The sequence below is a fragment of the Typopeltis vanoorti genome, chromosome 16, assembly GCF_054136105.1.
Source record: "Typopeltis vanoorti isolate ZY-2024b chromosome 16, IOZ_Tvanoo_1.0, whole genome shotgun sequence".
Lineage (NCBI taxonomy): Eukaryota > Metazoa > Arthropoda > Arachnida > Uropygi > Thelyphonidae > Typopeltis > Typopeltis vanoorti.
In genome coordinates this window covers 80,315,664-80,342,154 of record NC_143564.1, presented here as the reverse complement: position 1 = coordinate 80,342,154, position 26,491 = coordinate 80,315,664, and the positions used below count along the sequence as shown (strand labels likewise).

The window sequence follows — 26,491 nt, the reverse complement described above, 5'->3', positions numbered from 1 at the left end:
ACAGCTGTGATCGTCGAAGACAGCGCATGCGCATACCACACTTCGATGCGTACCACATCAAAGTGTGGTACGCGTACCCCCCGGGGGTATGTGAAAGGTCTTGGGGGGGGGGTCTATGGCAATTTTCGGCTATGCATCATTAACGCATAGAATAAAATTCAATGTATCCGTGAAGTTTGAGATCGTAAAACGTTCCTATTGTATCACTGAATAAGGTACAGAGACAACTGTAGGCTGTGCAATATGTTTCTCAACAAACAGTGCAATTAGAGACCAAATGCTGTATGAATTGAGCAAAACCATATGTTGCCAGTGCAACATATGGTTTTGTTTGAGTGAACGTGCTAAAACGAAGCAAATAGTGAATGTGTTTCAGATATTATATAAGGAATTCTGTTGAAGGGAATTAGCATTTCAACTCAACTGTTGCCTTGTCTTTGTCATTTAGTAGCACGATCTTTTGTTAATACCGCACCAATCATGAGCACAGATGTCTGAAGTTTGAGAAACACTGTTCTGCATAACTGGAAAGCTCTCACACATACTGCAAAGAAGCAATAAAGAAATCGCATAACTCGGAACATAGAAAATTTCCAGAAATGAAAATAATAAAAAACTGAGTATCGGCGTATAAGACGCACCCTGTTTTTCAGACCTATTTTCAAAGAAAAAAGGTGCGTCTTGTTCGGTAAATACAATCAATACTTGAAAAAAGAAAATTTAATGAAGAAAACATTCATTTTTTACAATGTCAATGGGTAACTTGGCAATGTTTTTCCTTGACCAGCTTGTTGATGTTGGCATCAATTTTGGAAGTTTCTATGTGCAGAGTATTCTTGAGATGTTGGTCCATAATCTAAGTTCTTGTCTTGGACTTCACATGCATAATTCTGGAGAACTGCTCACATAAGTATGTGCTTCCTAACAAAGTGCACATCTTCAAAGCATGTCAGCAAAGATTGGGGAATGCGCCCTCAGAAATGTAGTCTTTGTAAAATGTAAGCAAGGGCACGTTGAATAATTTTTCTCTCAAAGAAGAGTTGTTTTGGAGTTCAAGCAGCTCTATTTGTACTGAACCTTGCATTTCGGCAGCATTGGCACTAAATGGCATTGAAAATAAATCTAAAGAAGGCTGTTGGTTACGAAAATCACTAAATCTCTCTTCGAACTCACTTCGCAACACAGCTAATTTTGTAACACATTCATCAAGATACGAACAGTTGGACTCAGTGAGAAGCTGAAAATGAGTTAAGTCTTTTTTGCGAGTTGTGCCTCCCAAAGTTTGAGCTTGGCCACAAAAGCTTTGATGTGATCAAACAGAGTGTGTACCAGTTGATCTTTAGATTGTAGCCGTATATTTAGGTCGACATATGCAACAAGATGTCAGTCACAAAGGCATAGTCTGTCATCCACCTCGGATCGTTAAATTCTGCAGACGGATTCCCCTTGGTTTGCATGAACCTGTATTTTGCTCCTTAAGTCAAAGACTTTTAAGAACCCTCCCTCTGCTCAACCAACGCACATCACTATAATAACCCACATCACCGTGATTCGCTTTGCAGTCTTGGAATTGACGATGATTCAATCCTCTTGTCCTAATAATGTTGACGACAGTCACAATAACTTTCATGACATTCTCATATCCAATAGTTTTTGCATACAAATTCTCCTGGTGGATTAAACAGTGGTAATGGATGAAATCTTTTCCTTCTAGTTCCCGCTCTTTCTGTAGCAGCACAACAAACCCTTCGTTCTTTTCCACCATAGCAGGGGCACCATCAGTTATCACACCCTTGAGGTTGGTTAAGCTGAAGTCTAAACGCTGGAGCATTTTCTTGGCGGCTTCAAGAATATCAGTGCCTTTTGTCATTCCCTTCATAGCTTTGAGCGCCAGCAGTTTTTCTGTCAGTAGTAAGACTTATACGTTGGTTAGACATAACTGGTAATTAATTTACAGAATTCACAACGCATATGAAGTATATTAATTAAAGATACTTTAATGAATCACTTCTATATTTCGGCAATGTCACATTGCCATCTTCGGGAACATAAAGATATGGTATGTGCACTAAGGAACTAACAAAGCAAATGAGGAAGAAAGTAATAAACTAATTCTGTTCCTAAAGTCCTAATGGTGCCCTCTTGCGGGCTAATTTGGTAGTCTTGGCCGTTGGGCTGAAGTTCTCATAATGAAAGTCTCCCAAATTTGGGGCAGTTTCATGCACCCAAATTTGTTGAGGTTAGGAACGTTTTTTAGAGCTGCTGAAGATTCTTTGAACAATCTTTCGTATTTAAACTTGCTGCGATGGATTATTTTTGTTTTCTTCCAACGAATTTTATGGTGGGTATCTAAGGCATGGTCTGCCAACCCAGAGCGGCTGTACTGGTGAAACCGGATGTAGTCTTGGTGTTCTGAAATCCTGATATTTGTTGTTCTGCCTGTTTGGCCAAAGTAGGACAATTTGCAGCTGCAAGGGACCTGGTATACACCAGGTAGGTCTAGGGGAAGTGGTTGGTCTTTGGTAGAGCGGATAATGGATGCCAACTTTTTATATGGTCTGTAACAGGAAGTAAGGTCATATTTTTTGAGGATATTAGTTATTTTTCCAGAGGTGCCCTGGATGTAGGGGATAGTGATAGACTTGGTGTAGTCTTTATTGTGGAGGGGGGGAGGGGGGTTGTGGTTATTAGGTTTTAGTATTTTTTGGATTTTCTTGGGGTTATAGCCATTGGCTAAGAAAGTGTTGAGGATGTGGTTTAGTTCAATAGTCAGGGCCTTGTCATCTGAGCAGATTAATTTTTCCCTGTTATATAGTGTTTTTATCACCCCATATTGTTGTGAGGGGGGTGGTGGGATTGCTGGTGAATGTATCTGCCAGTGTGGGTGGGTTTTCTGTAAACAGAGAAAACCAAAGATCCATCAAGCTGGCGGGTGATTGAAGTGTCTAGGAAGGGGAGGGTGTTGTTTTCCTCTTTTTCTAAGGTGAACTGGATTCTGGGATGTTGGTTGTTTAAGTGTGTTAGGAAGGAGTGGAGTGTGTCTGAGCCATGTGGCCAAATAGCAAACACATCATCCACATAACGAAGCCAAATAGTGGGTTTTTGTGGGGCGGAGTTTAAGGCTTTCTCTTCAAATGTCTCCATAAAGAAATTGGCCAAGGGTGGGGAAAGTGGTGAACCCATGGCTGTTCCCTCTATCTGTTTGTATAACTTTCCTTGCCAAACGAAATAGCCTGAGTTCATTGTGAACTGAAATAGGGCTGAGATATCGGGAGGAAACTTGGCTTGGATGAGCTCAAGGGTTTCTTTGAGTGGGACATTAGTGAATAGGGAGGAGACGTCAAAACTGACCATTATGTCAGTGTGTTGGAGTGTGAGGTTTTCTATACTGGCTTTAAAGTGGGCTGAGTTTTTTATGTGTGATGGTGTGTTGCCAGTGTAGTGTGTGAGCGTTTTGGCTAAATGTTTGGCTAATTTATATGTGGGGGAATCAATGCCATCCACTATGGGACGCAATGGCACATTTTGTTTATGTATTTTTGGGAGTCCATATAATCGGGGGGGGGGGGGGGGGTCTAGAGTTATAAGGTTTAAGTTTGTTGGTGACTTCCACAGGCCAAGAAGTGACCTTCTTAAGGAGTCTGTGGATAGTTCTAATCTGAGAGTTGGTCGGGTTATATTCAATGGGGAGGTAAGTAGTACGGTCTCGTATTAAAGAATTTAGCTTACCTTTGTAGTCTTTTTGATTGAGTACCACAGTGGCGCTTCCCTTATCAGCTTTGGTGATTACTATTTTTTTGTTGTTTTTTAATTCTTGTAGGGCTGTATATTCGTTTTTGGATAAGTTGGATTTTGGAGGTTTGGCTTTAGTGAGAACACCGACTACATCCAGTCTCACGTTGTTGGCGATATGGTTAGGCAGGTTGCGAATTCCACGCTCTATTTGGATCATGATTTCTTCAGCAGGTATCCTTTTTGGAGCTATGGCGAAATTGTGACCACGTGAAAGTGCGGTGAGTGCTTCAGGTTTTAAAACTGCCGACGAGAGGTTGACTACTGTGTTAAGTGGTGGATGGGGTATAGAAGTAGAAGTCTTTGTCAGGTTTTTCGTATTTCTTCACGTGCCGACTACGAACTTTTTCGAATTCCTTTCTTGCCGATGTGCATGAGATGTCATGAAGAATAGACCATAGATCAAGGCCGAATGTGTTAGAAAGCTCTTCCTCTAGCGCCCGTAAGGTTTGGTTTTCGTCGGCAAGGAGAACGCGCGTCGCGGTAATTTGTTCTCTTAACAGGGCGAAGCTAGTGCGGTTATTACCCTATTATCGGAATGGATTCTACTTTTTGGAACATGTGCAGAAGTGTCAAAGGGTCTCTAATCTGTGGGAGAACTATAACTGCTATAACTGCATTCTTATAAACATCTTTTAATATATTAGATATATGAAGAGCCAAAGGCTTCGATTCGGCGACATATGACTTGTTTAAGTTAAGGGATATTACATCCCATATAGTTTCTTAGGCGAATAAGAAACTCAAAGAGTTCCATGCCGAATATAGTAGAAACTATATAAAGTTCGGCGATTCCAAGCGTAAGCAAATACCTGGATACAGCAGCAACTGACCCTTAAGGTAGTGCAAGCTGAAGCAACTCATGTCAAAGGTGGAGCAAGCTCCGATCACTATTCTTGATATTTACCCATAATGTGAACTTAGCTCCTAGGAGCTGTATTACTGTTCAACATTATGAGAGAAGGTCACTACCCAGACCGGTTTCAACCTTTATTGAGGTCTCATCAGTGAGTAGGTAGACCTAATTAATATCAAGTTTGTAGCGAACAGAACTTACCACCCTTCTATGAGTATTGCTGAGAGGTGTCCTAATAAATCTTTTAATATAGCTATTAGTTTTCTGTCAATTCCATTGGATTCTAGCACTGCTAATATCACTTTCTGGTCCATACTGTCAAATGCCTTCTGAAAATCAACAAAGCAAGTATATATGTTTTTGTTTTTTCTCCTAGCTTTCTCCTAGGATAATCTAAATTTTGACAATGCTATTAACTGCATTGTCAAAATCTGTTGAATTGTAGTTCTATCTTTCCTAAATCCTGCTTGCTCATCTGCAAGGTATGCTTCCAATAGTGTTCTCAATCTTTCTATCAATATCATCATCATCACCTTACCAAGATGACTTGTCAAAGCAATTATTCTATAATTTTTACATTCTAGCTTATTTCCTTTCTTGTATAATGTCACTAATATTGATTTCACCCACTCCTCTGGCATTTTCCCTTCTTTCCATACCATATTACACAGTTGGTGCATTTCTCTAACCATACTTTTGCCACCATATTTTATCATTTCTCCAGTGATGTTATCATTACCAGGACTTTGTTGTGTTTTAGCTGTCCTATTGCTTTTTTCTACCTCTCCTCTTAAAATGTCCATATGATACTCCTCTTAAAATGTCCATCGTTACATGGTGGTGATATCTGCTTCAATTCTTCAGTCAGCTTCCCAATGCTATCTAAATCTAGTTTTTCTTCATATAACTCACTACAGTATCTTGTCCACTGCTGTACAATTTTATCTTTATTCATCAATACTTTGCCTTTTTCATCTTTGATTGTGGTCTTTTAATTAGAGTGGAGCTATTACAATACATAATTACTATATACATTTTTTCTGTGTCCATGCAAGTAATACAAGTGAATTATTCAAGAAATTCTGTAAACATTCCAAACACCAAATAGTCCTGGAATACCATGCATATGGAAGGATGGAGAATGAATTTAATAGGTGCTTACATTTTACGAAACAACATTTTATGAAACACTTAAAAATGGGTTGACATGCCAAAAACTTTCTATAACTTTTGGAACTCAGATTTTTACAAAAAGGACCACACCACTCAAGTTCTTAGAATAATTTGAATTTGCTGCAGGCAACACATGCCTTTTTGCAAAAAAAAAAAAAAAAAAAGATGCATGTGCACACATAAAAGAGGCTGCCAAGCCAATTATAAATATTATTTAGCTGGTCAAATGCACATGTTGCAATTCACTAACTGTCACTGTTAATCCAGTAACTGGGTTCAGACTGCTTAATGAAAATTTTCTCCTATTATAATACTGTTTTATTGGTAAATCAATTAAAAATTGTTTTTTCTTCTTCTATACTCAATAACAATTTTTGTTGGCAATGAATTGAAGTAATTTATACCTGGTTGATGAATTTAATGGACTCGAGTATTTAGGATCACTATTAAAATTCATTCTTCAAACAGACCAATCTAATGGAAAAACTAGGCAAAAAAAAAAATCATGTCTACAGTACATACAACAAAATATGCTGCAGGTAAGTAGCTTTTTTTTTTTTTTTTTTTTTTTTTTTTTAAGGAATTAGGTTTTTAACTCTACAAATCAGAAAAATTGCCATTGACTTCAGAACACTTCATGAATATACACTTATTTGGACTAAGAACACAAGATGACGATGACAGTTATTTGCTGTCCTCTCATTACCTTTGTGTCTACAAATCAGTGGAACTACCAATTCAACTACTAATGTTGACAAAGTTTAGAAACCACCACCTTCCAAAAGCTATGGCTAAGAATAACACTTCCTGGTACAGAATATTGTTACTGTGAAAATGAATGTATGACTATAAAATAATGTTATTTTGTAACTTCTTTTTATCATTGTTTTCTTCCAATCACTGCATCTTAACAATTACTTACTCATTTTTAATATTTCAATGCCTTCTTTTTTTTTTTTTTTTTTGGAATGCAAATGACTCACCTCAACTTCCACAATTACACACGCTTTGACTCCTTTAACCCCAAAGATGGGATTTGTGCATAGGTACGCTCTACACACCAAAGAGTCCCCAACCTGGAATCTCTAGATTTTGACAATCTCTGGCTGAAAATCTCTGTACAGCATTCTATCAAATTCATTTTATGTCTCTACCACTCCCCTAATGCCACAAACCACTCTGAATGTTTTGATTTCCTTTCCTTAAAAGTCGATATTCTTCAATCCAACTTTCCTAACAGTGAGATCATTTTCCTTGTAGACTTAAATGTTCACAATACCAGCTGGCATTTCTACTCCAATTGCACAGATCAAGCAAGTAGAGAGCCAAGTCATTTCCTATCACCAATGACCTTATACAAGTAGTACATATGCCTACCCCAATACCAGACAACCCCAACTACTCTCCAAATGCCTTGGACTTCTTCTTCACTAGTGACCCATCTAAATACACTGTTAATGTAGGCTGCTTCCTAGGCAGCCCAGACCACAATCTTGTGCTGATCTCTTCTCCTATGAAACCACACAAAGAAAGTCACTCGCATCCACACATTGTATGGCATTACAAGAAAGCCAAATAGGATAATCTAAACAATACTATGCCACACTTCTTTGGATGGATTATTGCTTCCAGCCATCCGACCCAAACCTCTGTGCTGAATGTATTACCGAAACAATTCTTAATGTACCATTGAAATAAGTATTCCTTTTTCCACCTTAAATTCCTGTTCCCTATCTAAACCTTAGTTCTCCCACAGGCGTGCCAAAGCTGTACAAGAGAAGAATCAAGCATACCGTAACTGGCTTTCATCCAAAAGTCCATCTATATATACTGCCTACCAAAGCCCAGAATAGTTGCAGCAATGCTATCAACACGTCCCCCCCCCTGCATTCATGGGTAGGATGTAGGAAACTTGCATCCTGCCCATGCGACAGCCATGCACTCTGTTCTCAAGCCAAAGTCATCGGTTGCACTTTCTCCCCACCACTGTAGCATCATAACCCACAGAAAAAACAAATCTCTTGACTTCCAACTTCTACTCCAATTCTTGTACTGTTGATTTTGGTAAACGTCCCCAAACCATCCCACACACACTCTTCACTCAATTCCCAGTGTGTCGTTTCACCAAAAAGAGATTATGAGAATTTTTTTCAAGATAAATATGAACAAGTTCCTTCTTGCCCATCCACGGCACTAGCATACTATTGGTTAACCAACTTCTTGTGAATTCCCTAAAAAAAACTTAGGCTTCCTCTTAAGGTGGTATACAAAAGCCAATGTTGTTAAGACGGGAAAAAATCTTTTCTTGAATTTCTCTGTGCCTGAACATAAAGCTTTACCAGGACATCCTCTAGGGCAGGAGTCTTCAACGCATGGCCAGCAGAGCTCTTTGCCATAGCCTGCCAGCCATTTTGAAAAAATAACTACTTAACATTAAAACGTGATTAAATAAAAAATAATTTCAATGAAGCCCGTGGGCTACACTGCGGTATTTAGAATTGTAAGATGCTTTCCAGATTCACAAGGAACGCTGTGCATTTGATACTTTACATAAAATCCTATAAAAATAAATATTAAATAGGCATGCTTCTTCAGCCATCTACCAGCACCAAGTGGTACTTAAGTACTAGTACTAACATCGCAGGTAGATGGCTGAAGCAATAGTTTGTTCGAGTGCGTTGTCTAGCGCCTTCCAAATACATCTCGAAGGTTCTCGATACGGGGTGCTTAAGGGTCAAAGCTGTATAACTGAGAGGAGACCTCCACATAGCCTTTAAAGGAATGCGGAGAACCGACCAGGGCTTCTGACCTAATGTCCAATCCTCACCCTCTCGTGGTGCACCCTGTTGGGTATCTACTTTGATACTGAACGAACGAGGATGGGCTGGCAATTTGGGATTTAGCCGACCAAATTGTATTCTTATTGGTTAAACCAAAATAAAAAATGATGGTACAACATGACAAAATTTCATGCCGGCTGGGGCGTCGCCCGGTTAAACAAGGCCCCCGTTGTTTTCGCCAGGGAACCAGGGCGAACAGCGAAAAGTCAGCTACTGGAACAAATCTGAAAACAAACCCCAACTCAACATCACCAGAGTTAAAGATCGGTACTACGATGTAAGAAGCCTGAATGGCAAAGAAATGGAGCTAGCTGAGGAATTAGATAAGTACCAGATCGACATAATAGCGGTGACTGAAACAAAAAAGACCAAAACTGGTGAGATCTTTCTGAGCAATAAATACAAAATGTTATATTCAGGCAATAACAATCAAGGAAAAGAAGGAGTAGCCGTAGTATTCAACACAAAATACGAGGCTAATCTTCTTGAATGGCAGTCAGTCTCAAGTAGAGTAATGTGGGCAAATATGAGAATGGGGAACTGGACAATGAGACTTATTTGTGCCTATGGTCCCACAGAAGGTTCTACTAAGGTAGAAGTGGGGGAATTTTTTGAGGCTTTAGAAAAAGCAACTGACACAATGAAAAAGGAAAAGTTGGTCCTTGTTGGGGATCTAAATAGTAGAGTAGGAAATGATTGTGAGACATACAAAAATATTTTGGGAAAATTTGGAGAAAAGAGCAAAGCTAATAATAATGGCAAATATCTGTTGGATTTCTGCTCAGGACATGGACTGGTTATTACTAACACCATGTTCCAACATAAAAATGTGCACAAATTCACATGGAGAGAAGAGGCTAGGAATAAGAAAAGTCTCATTGACTATGTTATTGTTGATAGTGATGTTTTCTCCCTGGTGCAGGACACCAGAGTGTACAGAGGATTTGAAATTGGAAGTGATCACTATTTAGTCTTGAGCAGGATAAAATTGAATTTAATATTGAAAAGAATAACATTTAAGAAAGTTTTAAAGCGAATAAAAGTTGAGCAGCTCTCAGATGTAAACTGTAGACTAAAATACAGAAATATTATTGAAAAGAAAATGAAAGAGTTTGAGAACAGGAATCAAACCTTGGAGATTCAGTGGCAAACTCTGAAGGAAACATTGATTGATTCTGCCAGAGAGGCATGTGGTGAGGTTGTCTGTAAGGATAAAAAAATCAGAACTCCCTGGTGGACACAGGAAGTTAAAGAGGCAGTGAAGGAAAAGAAGAAAGAATATCAAAAGTTCCTGGCAAATAAGTCAGCTTTTACTCTTACAGAATACAGAGACAAATGTAAGAAAGCTAAACAGTGTGTAAAACTAGCTAAATAAAAGTCATGGGAGGACTTTGGCAAGAATATAGAAAATAAATATCAAGAAGGTGGCAAAATATTCTGGAGGTTGTTGAAGAAGCTTAGGAATGGAGGAAAGAGTGCTGTAAAAGGAATTAGAGATGATAAAGGTGAAATGAAAACAGGAGAAAAAGATATCCTTGAAGTATGGAGTAATTACTTTGAAAAACTGCTAAATGAAACAAGCAGTGATGACAGCACAGTGATAAAAAAAAACACTGACCAGGCATGCAGTCAGGAATACATATCCATACTTGAAGTAGAAAAAGCCATCAAAGGCTTGAAATGTGGAAAGGCAGCAGGAGTAGATGATATTCGACCAGAAATGCTGAAGTATGGTGGTATAAAAGTCTTACAGTGGCTGCACTGCATAGTTCAGAAAGCCTGGACAGAGGGACGAATTCCCGATGATTGGAGTAGAACTCTCATAGTACCCATATATAAAAAGAGAAATAAACAGCTATTCAATTTAGTCAGAGAATCTTGCAGACTTGTAGCGGATTTATTTAGAAGTATAACATCATCCGCATAAAGCAGAGAGCTGACATTAACATCTCCAATTTTGATATCAGGTTTAATACCACATTCCTTTCTAATGTGATCCATATAGATAATGAATAACAGAGGGGGTAATATACATCCTTGTCTCACACCAGATTTAACATTAAACCATCTTCCTGTACTTCCTTCAATTCTAACTGCTGACTTACAACTCAAATAAAGACTAAGTATTGCTTGATATAATGCCCCATTGACACCATATAACTGCAGCGTATTGAATAGCTCCTCTCTTGGCATCTTGTCATATGCCTTTTCCAAATCGACAAAACTTAAATACAGATCTTTGTTATATTCCCATGCTTTCTCGACTATTTGTCGTAAAGTGAAGATCTGATCCTGACGGCCTCTATTTGGCCTGAATCCAGCTTGTTCTTCACCAAGCTTTTCTTCCACAATTCTTCTCAACCGTTTCTCAAGTATACTTGCATAGATCTTGCCAGGAACACTCAGTAGGGAAATACCTCTGTAATTCTCACATCAGTTTTATTTCTCTTTTTATATATGGGTACTATGAGAGTTCTACTCCAATCATCGGGAATTCGTCCCTCTGTCCAGGCTTTCTGAACTATGCAGTGCAGCCACTGTAAGACTTTTATACCACCATACTTCAGCATTTCTGGTCGAATATCATCTACTCCTGCTGCCTTTCCACATTTCAAGCCTTTGATGGCTTTTTCTATTTCAAGTAGAAAAATAGATATATATTCCTGACTGCATGCTTGGTCAGTGTTTTTTTATCACTGTGCTGTCATTACTGCTTGTTTCATTTAGCAGTTTTTCAAAGTAATTACTCCATACTTCAAGGATATCTTTTTCTCCTGTTTTCATGTCACCTTTATCATCTCTAACTCCTTTTACAGCACTCTTTCCTCCATTCCTAAGCATCTTCAACAACCTCCAGAATATTAGAAATTATTAGAAATAATTATTAGAAATTATTAGAAATCCATATGCTGAACTTGATATTAATTTCACAATTTGATAGTTTTTCATTGTTTATACTTTTATATTCAAAGAATTGTAAGATTTGAGTATTGTTCAAAAATATTAAAATAATGAAAATTATGTTTTATTTTTCAGAGTTAATTATGTTTTATAATTTTATAGATAGTAATGTAAAGAATTTTAGAAAAGTGTTCATTGATAATGCTGATAAAAAGCTTCATCCTTAAAAGTATAATTCCTTATTTATTTTCTCTATTCTTACTCTCTCCCCCAAAATGGCATTAGATGTTAACATGCAGTACTTTTCTGACAGAATAGCCTCATTACATGAAAATTATACATTGCTGTGGTGAATCATTAAGCACCATTCAAAGTCTTCCATAAAGAAACCTACCTTGTTTATGGAAGGTAGGGTAAAATTTTTCATTTACTGATTATTTTTATGCTTTCTTCATGGCATTAGTTCCTTTAGTATAATCAAAACAGTATTTCTCTTAGGAAGACAGTTATTTCAATTGAAGAATATCTGTGCATATATAGTTCGCCCACCGTTTGTAGATCCCTGCTTCGCATCTTTTCAAGAATAGTCGATTCATGCTGAAGGGGAGAAAGAAATGAAGGACGTTCTAATTGGTCGCCAACACGCGAAATCACGTGCTTTATAGGTAAAATTTTCCAACTGTTATACAAGCAACATAGTTAATTACAATAATCATAAAAGAGAAGTTAATTTTCCGACCGGTAATAATAAACAACTCATCCCACTATGCGGACTGATTACCCTTATCGGAATGGATTCTCCTTTTTCTGAGATGCGCAGAAGTGTCGAAGGATCTCTAATCGGTGGGCGAACTATAGCATTGCTATTGCTGTTTTTGCTGTCATCTACAAGAGCCAAACACTGAACAATACTCAATTTGTCCTAATTTTAATTTTGAAAAATGATTTAAAAATATATATTGTGCCCTCCCACGATGAGTCTTTAGGCTCCCTAGAAGTGTCACATAATAATAATATTTTTGAATGGATGGCCAAATATTATGATAATGATACATCGTTGATATTCACTGTTCCTAGATTCCTCAGTGAAAAGGAAAGTCCTATGTACAAGTATTTTCAACAGAGGGTAATTGATCTTAAGGAAGCTAAAAAAAGAGCTGAAGCAGAAGGTCATTTAATGACATTTGATAAACATGGTGAGTTATATTTTGTTTTTATAATTAATAAAATTAATATTTATGAACACTTGATCAGGTTTCTTCTGATTTGTGTTGTATACATTGTGAAGATTCTACAAGGCATATGTTAAGTATTTCAAACTACACCAGTCCTATCAGTGAGTGGGTTTTACTTTGATTTTGCCTGTGAACTAATTTGTTATTGTATAGTTTGTGTAGTACTATATCAACAGCTGTGGACACTCTGAATGAGTAGCATATGTGTAATTAAAGTAAGTAAAATAAACTGATAATTGACCAGAAATGCTCAAATATGGAGGTATAAAAGTTGTACCGTGGCTACACTGCATAATTCAGAAGGCCTGGTCAGATTGTTGAATTCCAGATGATTGGAGTGGAGCTCTCATAGTACCCATCTAAGTTTTGGGTAAGATTTATGCAGGCATACCTTGAGAGAAGGTTAAGAAAAATTGTGGAAGGAAAACTTGGAGATGAACAAGCTGGATTTAGGCTAAATAGAGGTTACAAGATTAGGTTTGCACTTGAAGGATCTGTATTTAAGACTTGTAAATCTGAAAAGGCAATATGACTAGGTGCCAAGAGTAAAGCTTTTCAAAATATGGTGTAAATGGAACATTATATCAAACAATAGATAGTCTCTATTTGAGTTGTATGCCAGCATTTAGAATTGAAAGGGGGGGGGGGTACAGAAAGGTAGTTTGATGTTAAATCGTGTGAGACAAGAATACACATCATCTCCACTGCTATTCATCATTAATATTGATCATCTCATGAAGGAAAATTGCTTTAAAACTGATATCAATACCAGAGATGTTAATCTCATCTGTGTACTTTATGCAGATGATGTTATACTCTTAAATAAATTTTAAATAAACGGGGGGGGGGTAGCCTAAGGGTTAAAGCCCAAAAACTGGGAGGAGACCTTCATGTCTCCTTTAAGGAATGTGGATCAGCTGAGACTTCTGATCCAATGTCCAATCTTCTTCATTTGGTGCACTCCATTAGTAGATATTAACTGGGTACTAAAAGAATGAGGATGGGCTGGCAATTTGTGACTTAGCTGACCAAGTTGTACTCTCTACTGGCTTAAACAATAAATATGTATGACGGTAAAACATTTTGAGATTTCATAAGATCCTGACAATCTAGGGGAAACTTGTCGACTGGAAATTAGTAATAATATAAACTTTTCACGTACTCATAGTACTGTCATATCCTCTACAACTCTTGATGGTACATATCAGGAATATGATGATATATAGAGAAAGCTGTCTGATTTGTGAAAAGGAACTCACTCTGCAAGCTAAAGACAACCCAGAAAAATTGTCATTATGCATCAGATAAAAGAAAAAATAAATACTAAAGACTAATGCTGTTGAATGCAGGTGGCAGATGCAGAAAGGATTGTTCAACTGAAGAGTGTCCATCGGGACTGTTCTTAATGTATATGCTGCCACTGGACAAACTCTGTGTTTCTGTCCCTAAACTTCAGGGATGTGTGTGTGTGTGTGGGGGGGGGGGGGCCTATGGGTAAGATACAATTTTATCGACTTTTGCCTCTCCTAGGATGTGTCGTAGTTGCTTTGTAGGTTACAACAGCCTCGATGTCCATTTTGCTACTATCACCTTAGTTAGTGTGGATGGAATGGATCTCAGTGCTACTTTAACACTGGATGAAGAAACTCAATGCATGCAGAGATACTAGAGTTGTTGCATGTATTCAGCAATAAATGCTGTTGGTATTAGCATGAATGGTGAAAGAGCGTTCAGTTGAGATGAGTGTGCTTAACTAAGATGTTTGAATCCCAGCATAGGGAAGACTTCCCTATGGGAAATCTTATTAACTCTTCCAAGATTTTGGAAAAGTCGGTAAGAGCTCGCATTCAGATAATGGGTTAATGTAAAGTATTTTGCTTTGAATAGCCTGGTTATACTGAGGGAAGGTCATGTTTGAGTAACTTGCTCACATTTTATAATAATGTAATGGATTATTATATTATTTGAATTTTGACAGGATATAGCATGGAAGGCTGTTACATAAGTTGGAGGAAATGGGATTGGATTATAAACTGTTATCTACAAGGAACATAGCTGTATGCAGATGATGCAGTGATAGGTAGGTAACCAGGAATGCAAGTGACATGCACTACTTGCAGAATGATTTGAGTAGGCCAGAATTGTGGGTATGTGAAAATGGCTCTGTAAGTCTGTTAATACTATTATTAATGTTAGGACAAAAAAAAAAAAAAGACATTCATTTTGATGTGATGAGATATCTAATGATGTGTTATATTGGTGGGATTATGCTAGAAGAAACTAGCATAATAAAGGAAGTTGAAATTTAGAGATCACATAGTGGAGATTGCAAACAGAACTCAGAGGACAAGTACACTGATGAAATGAACATTGCATGTAAGGATGAGGAAGTTATTTTTTCTCTTTACAAAGTCTCGATATGACCTCACCTGGATTATTCGTGTCCAGGTTTTGTTTCCTGGTTTACAAGTTGATGCAATTACAGTGGAGAGGGTGTGAAGTAGTGTTAAATATGACATCTAGACTGTGGAATGTAGATTATGAGAACAAAATTGAGAATTTGTGGACTGCAAACAGGAGAAAGAGGAGTCATAATATAGAAACCTATGGATGTTTCAAAGGGCCATACATTATACTGATAGATGGATTTCATATTATGGAGGTGGATATAGGATGAGAGGACATCCAGAAGTTGAAAATCACTGTTGTCAGGAAAGGAGTTAGGCTAGATTTTTTTCTCTTATAGAGTGGTACATGATTGGAATGGCTTGCCTTCAGAGGTGGAAAGTGCAGGCAGTCTGAATGAATTCAAGAAAAGTTAGGACAGTTAGTATGGGTGATATATGGCTTCCCTCAATGAATTCCTGATTTTCCTGAAGTCTGTTAATAATATTATTATTTATTCAGATACATGATTCCTTATTTTGAGTGACTTTAAGTTAATAATATAGTGAGTGCAGTACTGAATGATTTGACATCATTGTTTCTTAATCATTTGTAATATTTAAGGGTACCCTTGGGTATGTGGAAAAAATCCTAGTTGAGGATATTTTCAATATATGTTTAAAGCAAAATATATCCTTTATAAGAATACACGTGTTTGAATATGTATGCAGGTGTATGTGACAATATTAAATAATTAAGTTTGTTATTACTAGTGGTTTCGTATCAATAATTTTTTATTAATTAATTATTTTTTCAATAAATCTGTTGTTAGGTCTTGAATATTCTTTCATCTCCCATTTTGGTTTTCAGATGGACATTATGAACTGTATCACTTCACTTTGATCTTGGTTTTCTTTTGAGTGTTCTTTCAATCCTAGCATCGAGCACTTAGTTTGCTAACCTTTTTCTCTTCTCTTCTATGTGCTTACACATTCCTTAATGCCAACAGTGCCAAATTTTTTCTTAATATCTTCAAAATATGATTCCAGCATTCTCTTCCCTTCCCAGTTTTTCTCAGAACTCATGTTTGTGAACTCAGTCAGTCTGTTGTTAACTGTTTTCTTTCTAATCAAAATCCTAGATCTATATGTTAAAATTGGTTTAAGAGTCTTGAACCAGCTTTGCTTATTCTATTATCACATTTCAATCTTCACTAAAAAGAATGTGTAAATTACTGAAATATTTTCCATTTGTATGCATATTTTCATGATTTTTGTCTTCTTCTTGCTTATTTTCATGCCACATTCTAACCGCATTTAGAATGAGTCAGTGCTGAAGACTAGTATTGCATTTATTTATAACATGTGCATGAGCTAAGTTGATATTTCTGATTTTGATATCAGGCTGCTTAACTCCACTTTCCTTAATAATGTGATCCATAATGGTATAGGCTGTTTCTCTGTGTAATGTCCCTAACACCATATAATCATACTATATTAATCATTAGTTGTCATGTGACCATATGCCTTTCTCAAATATGTAAAACTTTATTACTTAAGTATAAAGAGCTAATAAGCTTCATTTCGGCAATGAAAACATTACTTAAATTAAGGGGATATTAAATCCCACATAGTTTTAAAACCGAATAAGAAACTTAAAGATTGGAATCAGAGAGTTTCTTGCCGAATATAGTAAACTATAAAGTATCGGCGTCACTAGCGTTAGCCAATGCAAGTGATCCTAGTATGTAGTACAATACCAGGGCAGCTCGTTGCAAAGGTGGGGAAGTTCAGATCGCTATTCTTAGGTATTTTCCATAATGTAAAAACACATTTCCTAGGAAATGTCTGCTGTTATTACATTATGGAGGGAGGTCACTACCCAGACCGGTTTCAGCCTTTTTTGAGGCTTCATCAGTGAGTAGCTAGACCTAATACCAAAGTGTATAGTGAAAAGAACTTATGTACTCTGCGAACGAGTTTTCCAAACAGGTGCAGCCGTTAAGTTACTTAAGTATAAAGAGCTAATAAGCTTCATTTCGGCAATGAAAACATTACTTAAATTAAGGGGATATTAAATCCCACATAGTTTTAAAACCGAATAAGAAACTCAAAGATTGGAATCAGAGAGTTTCTTGCCGAATATAATAAACTATAAAGTATCGGCGTCACTAGCGTTAACCAATGCAAGTGATCCTAGTATGTAGTACAATCTTTGAGTTTCTTATTCGGTTTTAAAACTATGTGGGATTTAATATCCCTTTAATTTAAGTAAAACTTTATTATATTAATGATTTCTTGAAGAAAAAATGTGTCCAACTCTGACATTCCTAGTGCGTGGGTGTTGGTGCCAGATATTTTGTTCTTCCTTGGGTACACTTAGTAAAAGAAATTTCTGTGTAATTCTCATGTTTCCATTTTTATAGATGGGTACTGTAATGGCAAATAACTGTTTATTATTTGCCATTCACCTTTCTTACCAGCCTTCTGAATTATGCAATGTAGTAACTTTATATCTCCATATTTGACATTTTTGGTTGCATATCATCTGCTCCATTTGTCTTTCTGTATTTCAAGTGCCCAGTGACTTTTTCCTCTCAAATATTGATATGCACTCCTGATATATATACTTCTTGGATATTTTTGACTGCTGTTCTATCACTTCTTATCTCCTTTACTTGTTTTTTCAGAATAATTACTCAACACATGCAGAATATTCTTTAGTTTTTGTTTTCCTTTCATTTGTGATTCCTTTTATTATAAATACTCCATTTCTAAGCTGTTTCAACATCTCCCAGAAATTTTTCTACCTTCTTGATATTTAGCTTCTATATCCTTCACAAAAGTCTTACCACGACACTTATTTATTATCTACTTATTCAGATAATTTGGCTTTATCACTAGCTTCTCAGAAGTTGCCAACTTCCATGCCATTAACTTTTAATATGATTTCCACTTTTTCAAGATTGCTTTTATTTTATTTTATTATTATTATTTTTTTAACTCCTTCAACCAATCACATGGTCTTGATTTTTCTGCCATTTCTTTATTTTCCTAGCTCAGTCATTCAATGTTTTCTTCAGATTTTCCATTGGATTTATAAGGTGATTCTTGTTTTCAAAGCTTTTCAACTTTCATTTTTACTCCATTAATAATATTGATAAAATTATTATTTAGTGACTAGAAAATCTAGCCAAAAATTCTACAAATAAGAATTTTCTTGATACAGGGTGTCCCAAAATTCACGCAAGAAGTAATTTTGATAGAAAACACACTTTTTTAATTAAAAATTGTAATTTCTTATTGATTCATCATAAAGTATACGGTATAGGGTTATGCATGGAATAGCATATCGGGTAAATGGCCTCCACGGCTTTGCTGGCACATACGCACTCTTTTGTCAAAATTTTCCATGACCGTTTTGCATAAATGTGGCTGAATTTTGTTGATACAGCGCTCAATTTCCTCCTTCAAGGTGTGGGTGGTCGTGGGCTTGTTGGCATAAACCTTAGACTTCAAAAAAACCCGAAGAAAAAAGTCCGACGGTGTTAAGTCACATGATCTGGGTGGCCAATTCTGATCACCAGAACGGGAAATTACACGACCAGGAAATGACTCATGCAGTAATTGAATTGTTTCTCGGGCTGTATGGCATGTGGCACCATCTTCTTGAAACCACATGTCGTCCACATCCATATCTTGCAATTTAGGCACAAAAAAACTGGATTATCATGTCGCGATAGCGAGCACCATTAACTGATATTGCCTTACCAGCCGCATTTTCGAAGAAGAATGGACCGATGATGCCTCCAGCCCAAAATCTGCACCAAACAGTGACATGTTGTGGATGCATTTGTTTCTCAACAATCACTCATGGATTTTCTGAACCCCAAATACGACAATTTTGTCGATTAACGAAGCCATCAAGATGAAAATGAGCCTCATCGCTGAAGATGATTTTGTTCGAAAAATAAGCATCCACTTGTTGTCATTCCATAATCCATTCAACGCTCTTCTCTGTGTGTGGTCAGTAGGCTTCAGTTCTTGAGTCAATTGAACTTTGTAAGCATAAAGAAGCAAATCTTTCGTGAGAATACGCTGTAGAGAGCTTCTCGAAATACCCAATTCAAGACCACTGTGCCGAATTGATGTTCCTGGACTCTCAGCAATGCTCTCACGAACTGCTTCAATGTTTTCTGTTGAATGACTTGTTGAAGGACGGCCAGAGTGTATAAGATCACTAATTGATTCAGTTTCCTTGAATTTTTTAATTAATCTTTTCACAGTTGATGAAGTTAAATCACTATTCCGACCATATTTTGTATGAAAATTGCAAACTGTAGCTGCCAAACCTTCATTATTTTTAAAATATTGCTCAACAATGAAAATGCGTTGTTCTTTCGTGTAGCGCTCCATTTTTAATAACCCTGAACTGCCAGCTGTCTTTTTTTTCTCGTTGGCAACACTTTACTGCACAAATGGCACTAAATTTAAATCTTGCGTGAATTTTGGGACACCCTATATAAGTGTTAGTCAGTTACTGTATAATAATTTTATCATTATGTTGTTTGCTTACAGGAGATATGTTGAGAGTTTAAAGATCAGTGAGTGACAGGCATGAGGTGTATCCTGATAGGTAAGGATATCATCCTTACTTTTGATATACGTAAGCCTCCAACATCTGTGACAGCAGGGTATCTCAGCTGTCCTGTTAGACTGTAGATCCGTAATCCACTGATATGCTTGAAATCTTAGAAATATGGACATGCTCAAACTGTGGCTGTGGCTCCACTACCTGTACGCAATGTGGTAGTAAAGAGCATGGAAACCAATCTTGCACTGCAAAGAAAGCTAAATCTGTCAACTGTTAGAAAGATCATCCAGCTTACTCTCATGCATGTCAGAAGTGGAAAGATGAAAAAGAAATACAAAAGATGAACACAGAACAGAATATATCATATCAGGATGCAAAAAGGAAGTTAGTTAGCTGCCACCTTCTCAGCAAAAGAGGATTTTGGGATAGATGTGGTGGTGACTAACTTCCTTTTTGCATCCTATTGTCTATTCCGCCATCTGATAATCACGAGTGCTTCTCTGTTGAGTTTGTCATTTGCTTGCCCTGTAGTCTCACTGTAGAATCCTAAAATGATCCCATTCGATTAGAACTCACTTGTAAAAAAAAAAAAAAAAAATGATAGTAAGGATATTTAAAGATAAACCATCAAGCATTCCTACAGAAAAAAAAATGGATATTTCAGTATCCACTCAAAGTAAATTAAACTTACCAAATGCCCCCTGGTACCTCAGATGATGCACTGAATATTTTTCCAGAGGAAGAGATGGACACTGGCCTTCCATACTTCCCAAAATCAGTTGATGAATATAAATCTGACAAAGGCGAGCCTTCAAGAAATTGGATAGGTCTTCAAAACAATAGGAAAATTTTTACAATGGAACTGTTGTGGATTTTGCCAGACTATTGATTGACTGTAGTGCAGAAAATGAGCCGTTTTCTGTCTGCAGAAAACATTTAAAACCTCTTGGCTAGTCGCCGACTGGAGGAACTTTTTCTGAGCCTATCTTTGACCGTGTTAGTCGATCTCTGGCATGGGCAAGTGGGTTTTTCGTCCTGTAAACTCAAGAAAATCGACCGTAGCACCCACATTATTTCAGACAATAACATATTCTGTTAGGGTTAGGCACCAAGAGATGGCAGCATTTGTTTGCTGGTCTCTTCATCAGTAGCCACCTATAATTAGTGATAGACATGGGCCAGCTATCTCTGATTGGCTTCCGGTGGAGATTGAACTGCCCACTCAGTCTCCAAAAGCTAGATAGGGTATAAAGGCCTTGCCTACTCCTTATTAGGGAATAAAAGTCATTAGCTGATTTGATGAGAGCGAAGATAGCAATGTAACATTGCTGAAGTATAGGAAGGTATTGATTAAAGTTTTTAATTAATATTTTAGTATATGTTGTCATTTCCTGAAAAAATTAAAAGCAAAATTGATCTTGATAACATTATCTCGCAACTGCCTCAGCCTATACTTATTATGGGGGAGGGACTTGAATGGGTACAACACCATGTGGAGTAGTGCCAACATAAATGGATGAGGTCATATCATTGAACAAATCCTTGAGAGTAATAATCTCTCCCCTTTTGAATAATATACTCAGTACTTTCTTCCATACCCCTACCCAGTGGTGTATTTAGGTATAGGCCTGGGCCTAGAGCGGCAAATTTTGAGGGGTGGTGGAAATTTCCAGGCTCTTGTTTTTTAGTTATAACATGTTCCTTATATGCCACATCTACTCACAAGTAGAGAAATATTTTCTTTTCCTCATTGTAAGTTTAGTCTGCAAGCATATTGGCATGTAATCAGATTCTTCATAACTATACAGACCGAGACATGCACAGAAAGCTACTGTATTGTTGTCGGTAACTTGACACAAAGGCACTAGGGGTTAGTGAATTTGATCCCTTTTTTGTTGAGCACATTGCCAAAATCGCAAAATCATGAGGAATTTATTAAAATAACGGGCGAGAAAGTAATCAAATTTATTGTGGAAGAACTTAAAATAGCGTAGTATTATTCCATAAGTGTTGATTCTACACTAGACTTGTCACACATTGATCAGCTGTCCTTCATTGTACGATATGTGAAAGAACATGGAACTTCTGTGGGGCGTTTCATTCCTAACGTAAGTCGCAAATCTGAAGAGTTACAAGAGGCAGTTTTGACTTTACTAAACGAGCTTGGAATTGATGTAGCAAATTGCAGAGGGCAGGCACATGATAATGCTAGTAACATGTCAGACAAGTACACAGAACTGCAAGCAAGAATTCTTGAAATAAATCCATTGGCAGAATTCATACCGTGCGCTGGATATTCTCTTTCTCTAATTGGTACTTGCGCTTCCAAATCCTGTCCACACTCTTCTGCATTTTTTGATGTTCTTCAGAAACTGCACGTATTTTTCACATCTTCAACACATCGGTGGAGTGTTCTAAGAAAGCACCTGGAAACTTTTGCAAAAGTAATCAAACATCCTTCGCCTACTCGTTGGTCAGCTTGTGACGATGCCTGTCGAAATCTTCGTGAGGGATGGACGGAAATAATTTCCACTTTGTCTGAATTTGAAAATGACACCAACCAGAAGAAAGTTACGTGATGTGAAGCAAGTGAGATTCTATAGCAACTTCAGTCACTGGAGGTTGGGATCATGACCTGTCTATGGGCAGGTCATGAGGGGCAGCACTTTCTGCAGGCCTAGAGGCGACAAATACCTAAATACGCCACTGCCCCTACTCACTCATATTCTGCAATAGATCTGATGGTTTGCTCCCCCTGCCATTTTTCACTGCTCATGTGGGATGTTGACGAGAACATATGGAAGCAATCATTTTTCTGTTATTTGCACACTGTTTTCACAGGAACCATTTTCTCCTAAAGAGATACACATGTGGAAAATGGACCAAGCTGGTTGGAATTCTTTTTCCCATCTTTCAAAAGTTAATGCTGAAGCAGTCAGTCAAACACCTATTAATGAAACAGTAAAGCACATAACATTGTATTATCCAGATAGCAACAGCCAGAATTCCATCATCTCGATTCCCACTCTATCCAAAGCCTTGGTGAAACCCAAAGTGCCAGTCAGTCAACAAACATCAAGATAAAGCATGGGGTATATTTCATACATATTCTGCCACATCAATAGCTTTTAAAGGTGATTGGTCCAAAGCACTTTATATGAGATGTCAGAGGCAAAAAAAACTCTTGGATCCAGTTTACATCATTGAGTAATCAAACAACCAGTGCAGAAATTCTACAGAATAAATCCAGAAAATGAAAGGTAGATACAGAACACAGTTTGTCTACCTTAGACAAACTGTTGTTGTTGTTGTTGCTGATCCCAAAGCTCTTGCAGATGCTTTGGGAGTAAAGTTTGCCATAATCTCAGCAGTAGCTTCATATCCTCCTGAATTTTTAATATTGGAAGAGCAACAAGAGAAACAGCAGCTAAATTTTTCTACCAGTGGTCTTGAGCCATATAATCAGCCATTTGTTAAGAAGGAACTAAAACAAGCTCTTTTATTGTTTCACCCAAGTGCAGTAGGTCCTGATAACATCCATTATGAGATGATAAATCATCATCCATCATCATCCGTGGATCTCCTTTGCTTTCTTAATATACAACAAAATACTTACAGAGGAAGAGTTTCTGAATTCTTGGCATAAGTCATTTGTCGTTGCCTTTCCAAAACCAGGAAAGGATCCAATGCAAGGGAACAATTATTGACCTCTTGCTCTGACCAGCTGTTTAAGATATTGGAGGAAATGGTTAATGGCAGACTTTTTTGGTATTTAGAAAGCAATGATCTTCTCTCAAGTATATAATGTGGCTTTTGTTCCTACATAATTCCAACATATAATCTGTTCCACTTTAAGATAGCAGTCTGCTCACCATAAGGAATGTGTATATTCCTCTGCCTACTCCCATTCAAAGATGTTTTGATGGGGGTGGGGGTATCTCATGAGCTCTTAACATTTGTGTCGTTGCTTGATTTATTGGAAGTGTGGCCAAAATGAACTCATGTTTCATCCAAAAAAATTATATTCCTCCCAGTTTATCAGTGCTGTTGAATAGCTCGAAGGTATCAATGTTGCCAAGCAGTTACATCCTCTCAGGTCGATGCATGTTGCTGTTCTATGTACCTCAAGCCGAGATCTTCCATCATCTGATAAAGCACCGTCTTTGATATTTGTAGCATGTCTGGATCACTATTCTTGTTGCTGAGTGCTTCCCACTGGATTGGCCGAATTCAATTTCCTGTTGTGCTCACTTTTTATGTGTGTGTTATCTTCAACACGTGTGACCTCTTTTTATCAGCTTTCACACTGAAGATGATTCTCTCTGAAACACCACTCAGCTCACTCACTATCGCTGTACTCTCTGGCTTGGTTTTGCTAGGGTGTGAAGCTTGTAGCTTTGTGTAAATGTTCATCAAAATTTGATTTATCTAACTTGTTAATGTTTTCCTATGAGAATTAAAAGAAAAAAAACACCTGTCTTGTCTGACATGTTTATTCTGATTTTGAAATTGTGATGTGACCACAGAGCGATGTGATTGGTCAAAACAATCAGCCAGTTTATTTATTTATTTTATTTTATTTTTTAAAGTAGAACTAATTTTTTATCTTACTAGAACTAATGTTCTGTTTAATTTAAGAAAGACTAAACATACTGATAATTTTATGTCCAAATGATATTTTAATTGCATCCTAAGAAGGGACGATTTTCTGTTGGTGGAATTGGCCTTTTTCCTTGAGGAAGTGATTTCCTGCAATCTTAAAGTGGAACAGGGTATAATTGGATTTAAATTTGATCATCTTCCTAGAAATTGTGAAATTCTGACACTGTATAAATCACATCTGTTCTGTTTGCATCCTTTCAAAGATTTCAGAAGTAATTATGATTAATTCATAGTTTTTTAATGAATATTTGTGTAACTTTCTACTTGAATTACAAAATGCCACCCATTATTTCCTTTTAAGTGTAGCATATTCTACTCTTTACTCAGCTTTGAGAGAGACATGAATAAGTAAATAAACACACAGCTGTTTGTGAACTGATGTCTTCTTAACAAAGAAGAAATATATTGGAGTTAACAAGTTCTTTAATTTACATATTGAATTATTATTTAATTCATGTTAATGTCTACTACCTATGTTCCCTTAAAACATGGTTAGTAATGAGGCAGTCTAACCAGTATTTATGTACTTATATACACCAACATGTTTAAGTGCTGATTTCAGCATTCGCTAAAAAAATAGTGAAAATTTTGCGAAAACATTTTTATCAGTCATTGAATAGGATAGTAAATTCTGAATGGAAATTGCACATTTTGGCTAATTTTTTTAAAAATTATATACTCATATGGTTTTGATTATGTAAAAACATTAAAGTAAAGTATTAATCAAAATAACAGCAGAGTTTGTTCTTACATTAGAAAAAAATGCTATATATTGTTAAGTGTGCTCATTAATATAATTAAATATATTACTAACACCTCAAATAAAGAAAGAAATCTCTTCAGAATAACCAAAAAAACTTGGTATATCTAGGCAAATGTCACTGACATTGTACAACAGTACATTAATCCATAGAAGAATTGTTATATTTAGAATAGAGGACCAAAATGGAAATTTGTAATTCTCCCTTTATATCATAAAACAAGCAGAATTTTCAGAATTTGCTGTTTTAAGGATACTTGTGACATAAGACTGAATGATATATGCACGTAAACACAAGAAAGATATTTTAATTAACCAAATATTTCGGTCTGGAAATAGCAGACCACCCTCAGTAGTATTGCAAGAACAGTTTAAAAAAATACAGGCTAGAATACTAACAATAGATCATTTAAAATAGAACAAGCCGCGTGATGTTATATCACTAAGTATGAAATGGAATATTTTGAAGTTGAGACATGATTGAAAAAAAAAAAAATTAATGAGTAATCTTGATTAGACTTTCCCAGATTTTTGATATAGAAATATAGTCATTATGATTCAGGTTGGGACAATGAAGCAAGGCCTCCACGCTTTCTTTGAACAAACGTTCAAACCCATAACGGGATCTATGCAAGAGGCGAATCCTGGACCAAAGGATGCTGTGGTCAGTTTCAAGAACATCAATCTTAAATTCTTCACAACAAACCTGAAAAGTCTGGATTGGCTCAGCACGGGATTGAAACTGACCACAGCATCTTTTGGTCCAGGATTCGCCTCTTGCATAGATCCCATTATAGGTTTGAACGTTTGTTCAAAGAAAGCGTGGAGGCCTTGCTCCATCGTCCCAACCTGAATCGTAATGACTGTATTTCTATATCAAAAATCTGGGAAAGTCTAATCAAGATTATTCATTAATTTTTTTATTTTATTTATTATTATTTTTTTTTCCAATCATGTCTCTACTTCAAAATATTCCGTTTCATACTTAGTGATATAACATTACGCGGCTTGTTCTTTTTTAAACTGTTCTTGTAATATCACTCAGGATGGTCTGCTATTTCCAGATCGAAATATTTGGTTAATTAAAATATCTTTCTTGTGTTTACATGCATATAAATCCTTCAGAATTTTCAGATTAAGAGCAGTACCTAAAGCTTAATACCAAAGGCATGAAGTACAGTGGAATGGTACCACAAACCCTAAATGGGACACAGCAAATGCCCTTCCTCCCCTTAAATAGTTGTTGTGGGAAGGAGGAAGAGATAAAGAAGATTCAAAACTTATTCTAAATAGA

General features: G+C 36.7%; 1 protein-coding gene across 1 annotated transcript in view; it reads left to right on the top strand.

Moving 5' to 3' along the window:
- Positions 1-26,491, top strand: part of LOC150098155 (SURP and G-patch domain-containing protein 1-like) — a 292,494-nt gene that overhangs the window by 119,417 nt on the left and 146,586 nt on the right. The window contains exon 6 of the mRNA XM_090406236.1: positions 12,640-12,758. Coding sequence (XP_090262362.1) covers positions 12,640-12,758 — 119 coding nt within the window. The remainder of the gene's footprint in view (positions 1-12,639; positions 12,759-26,491) is intronic.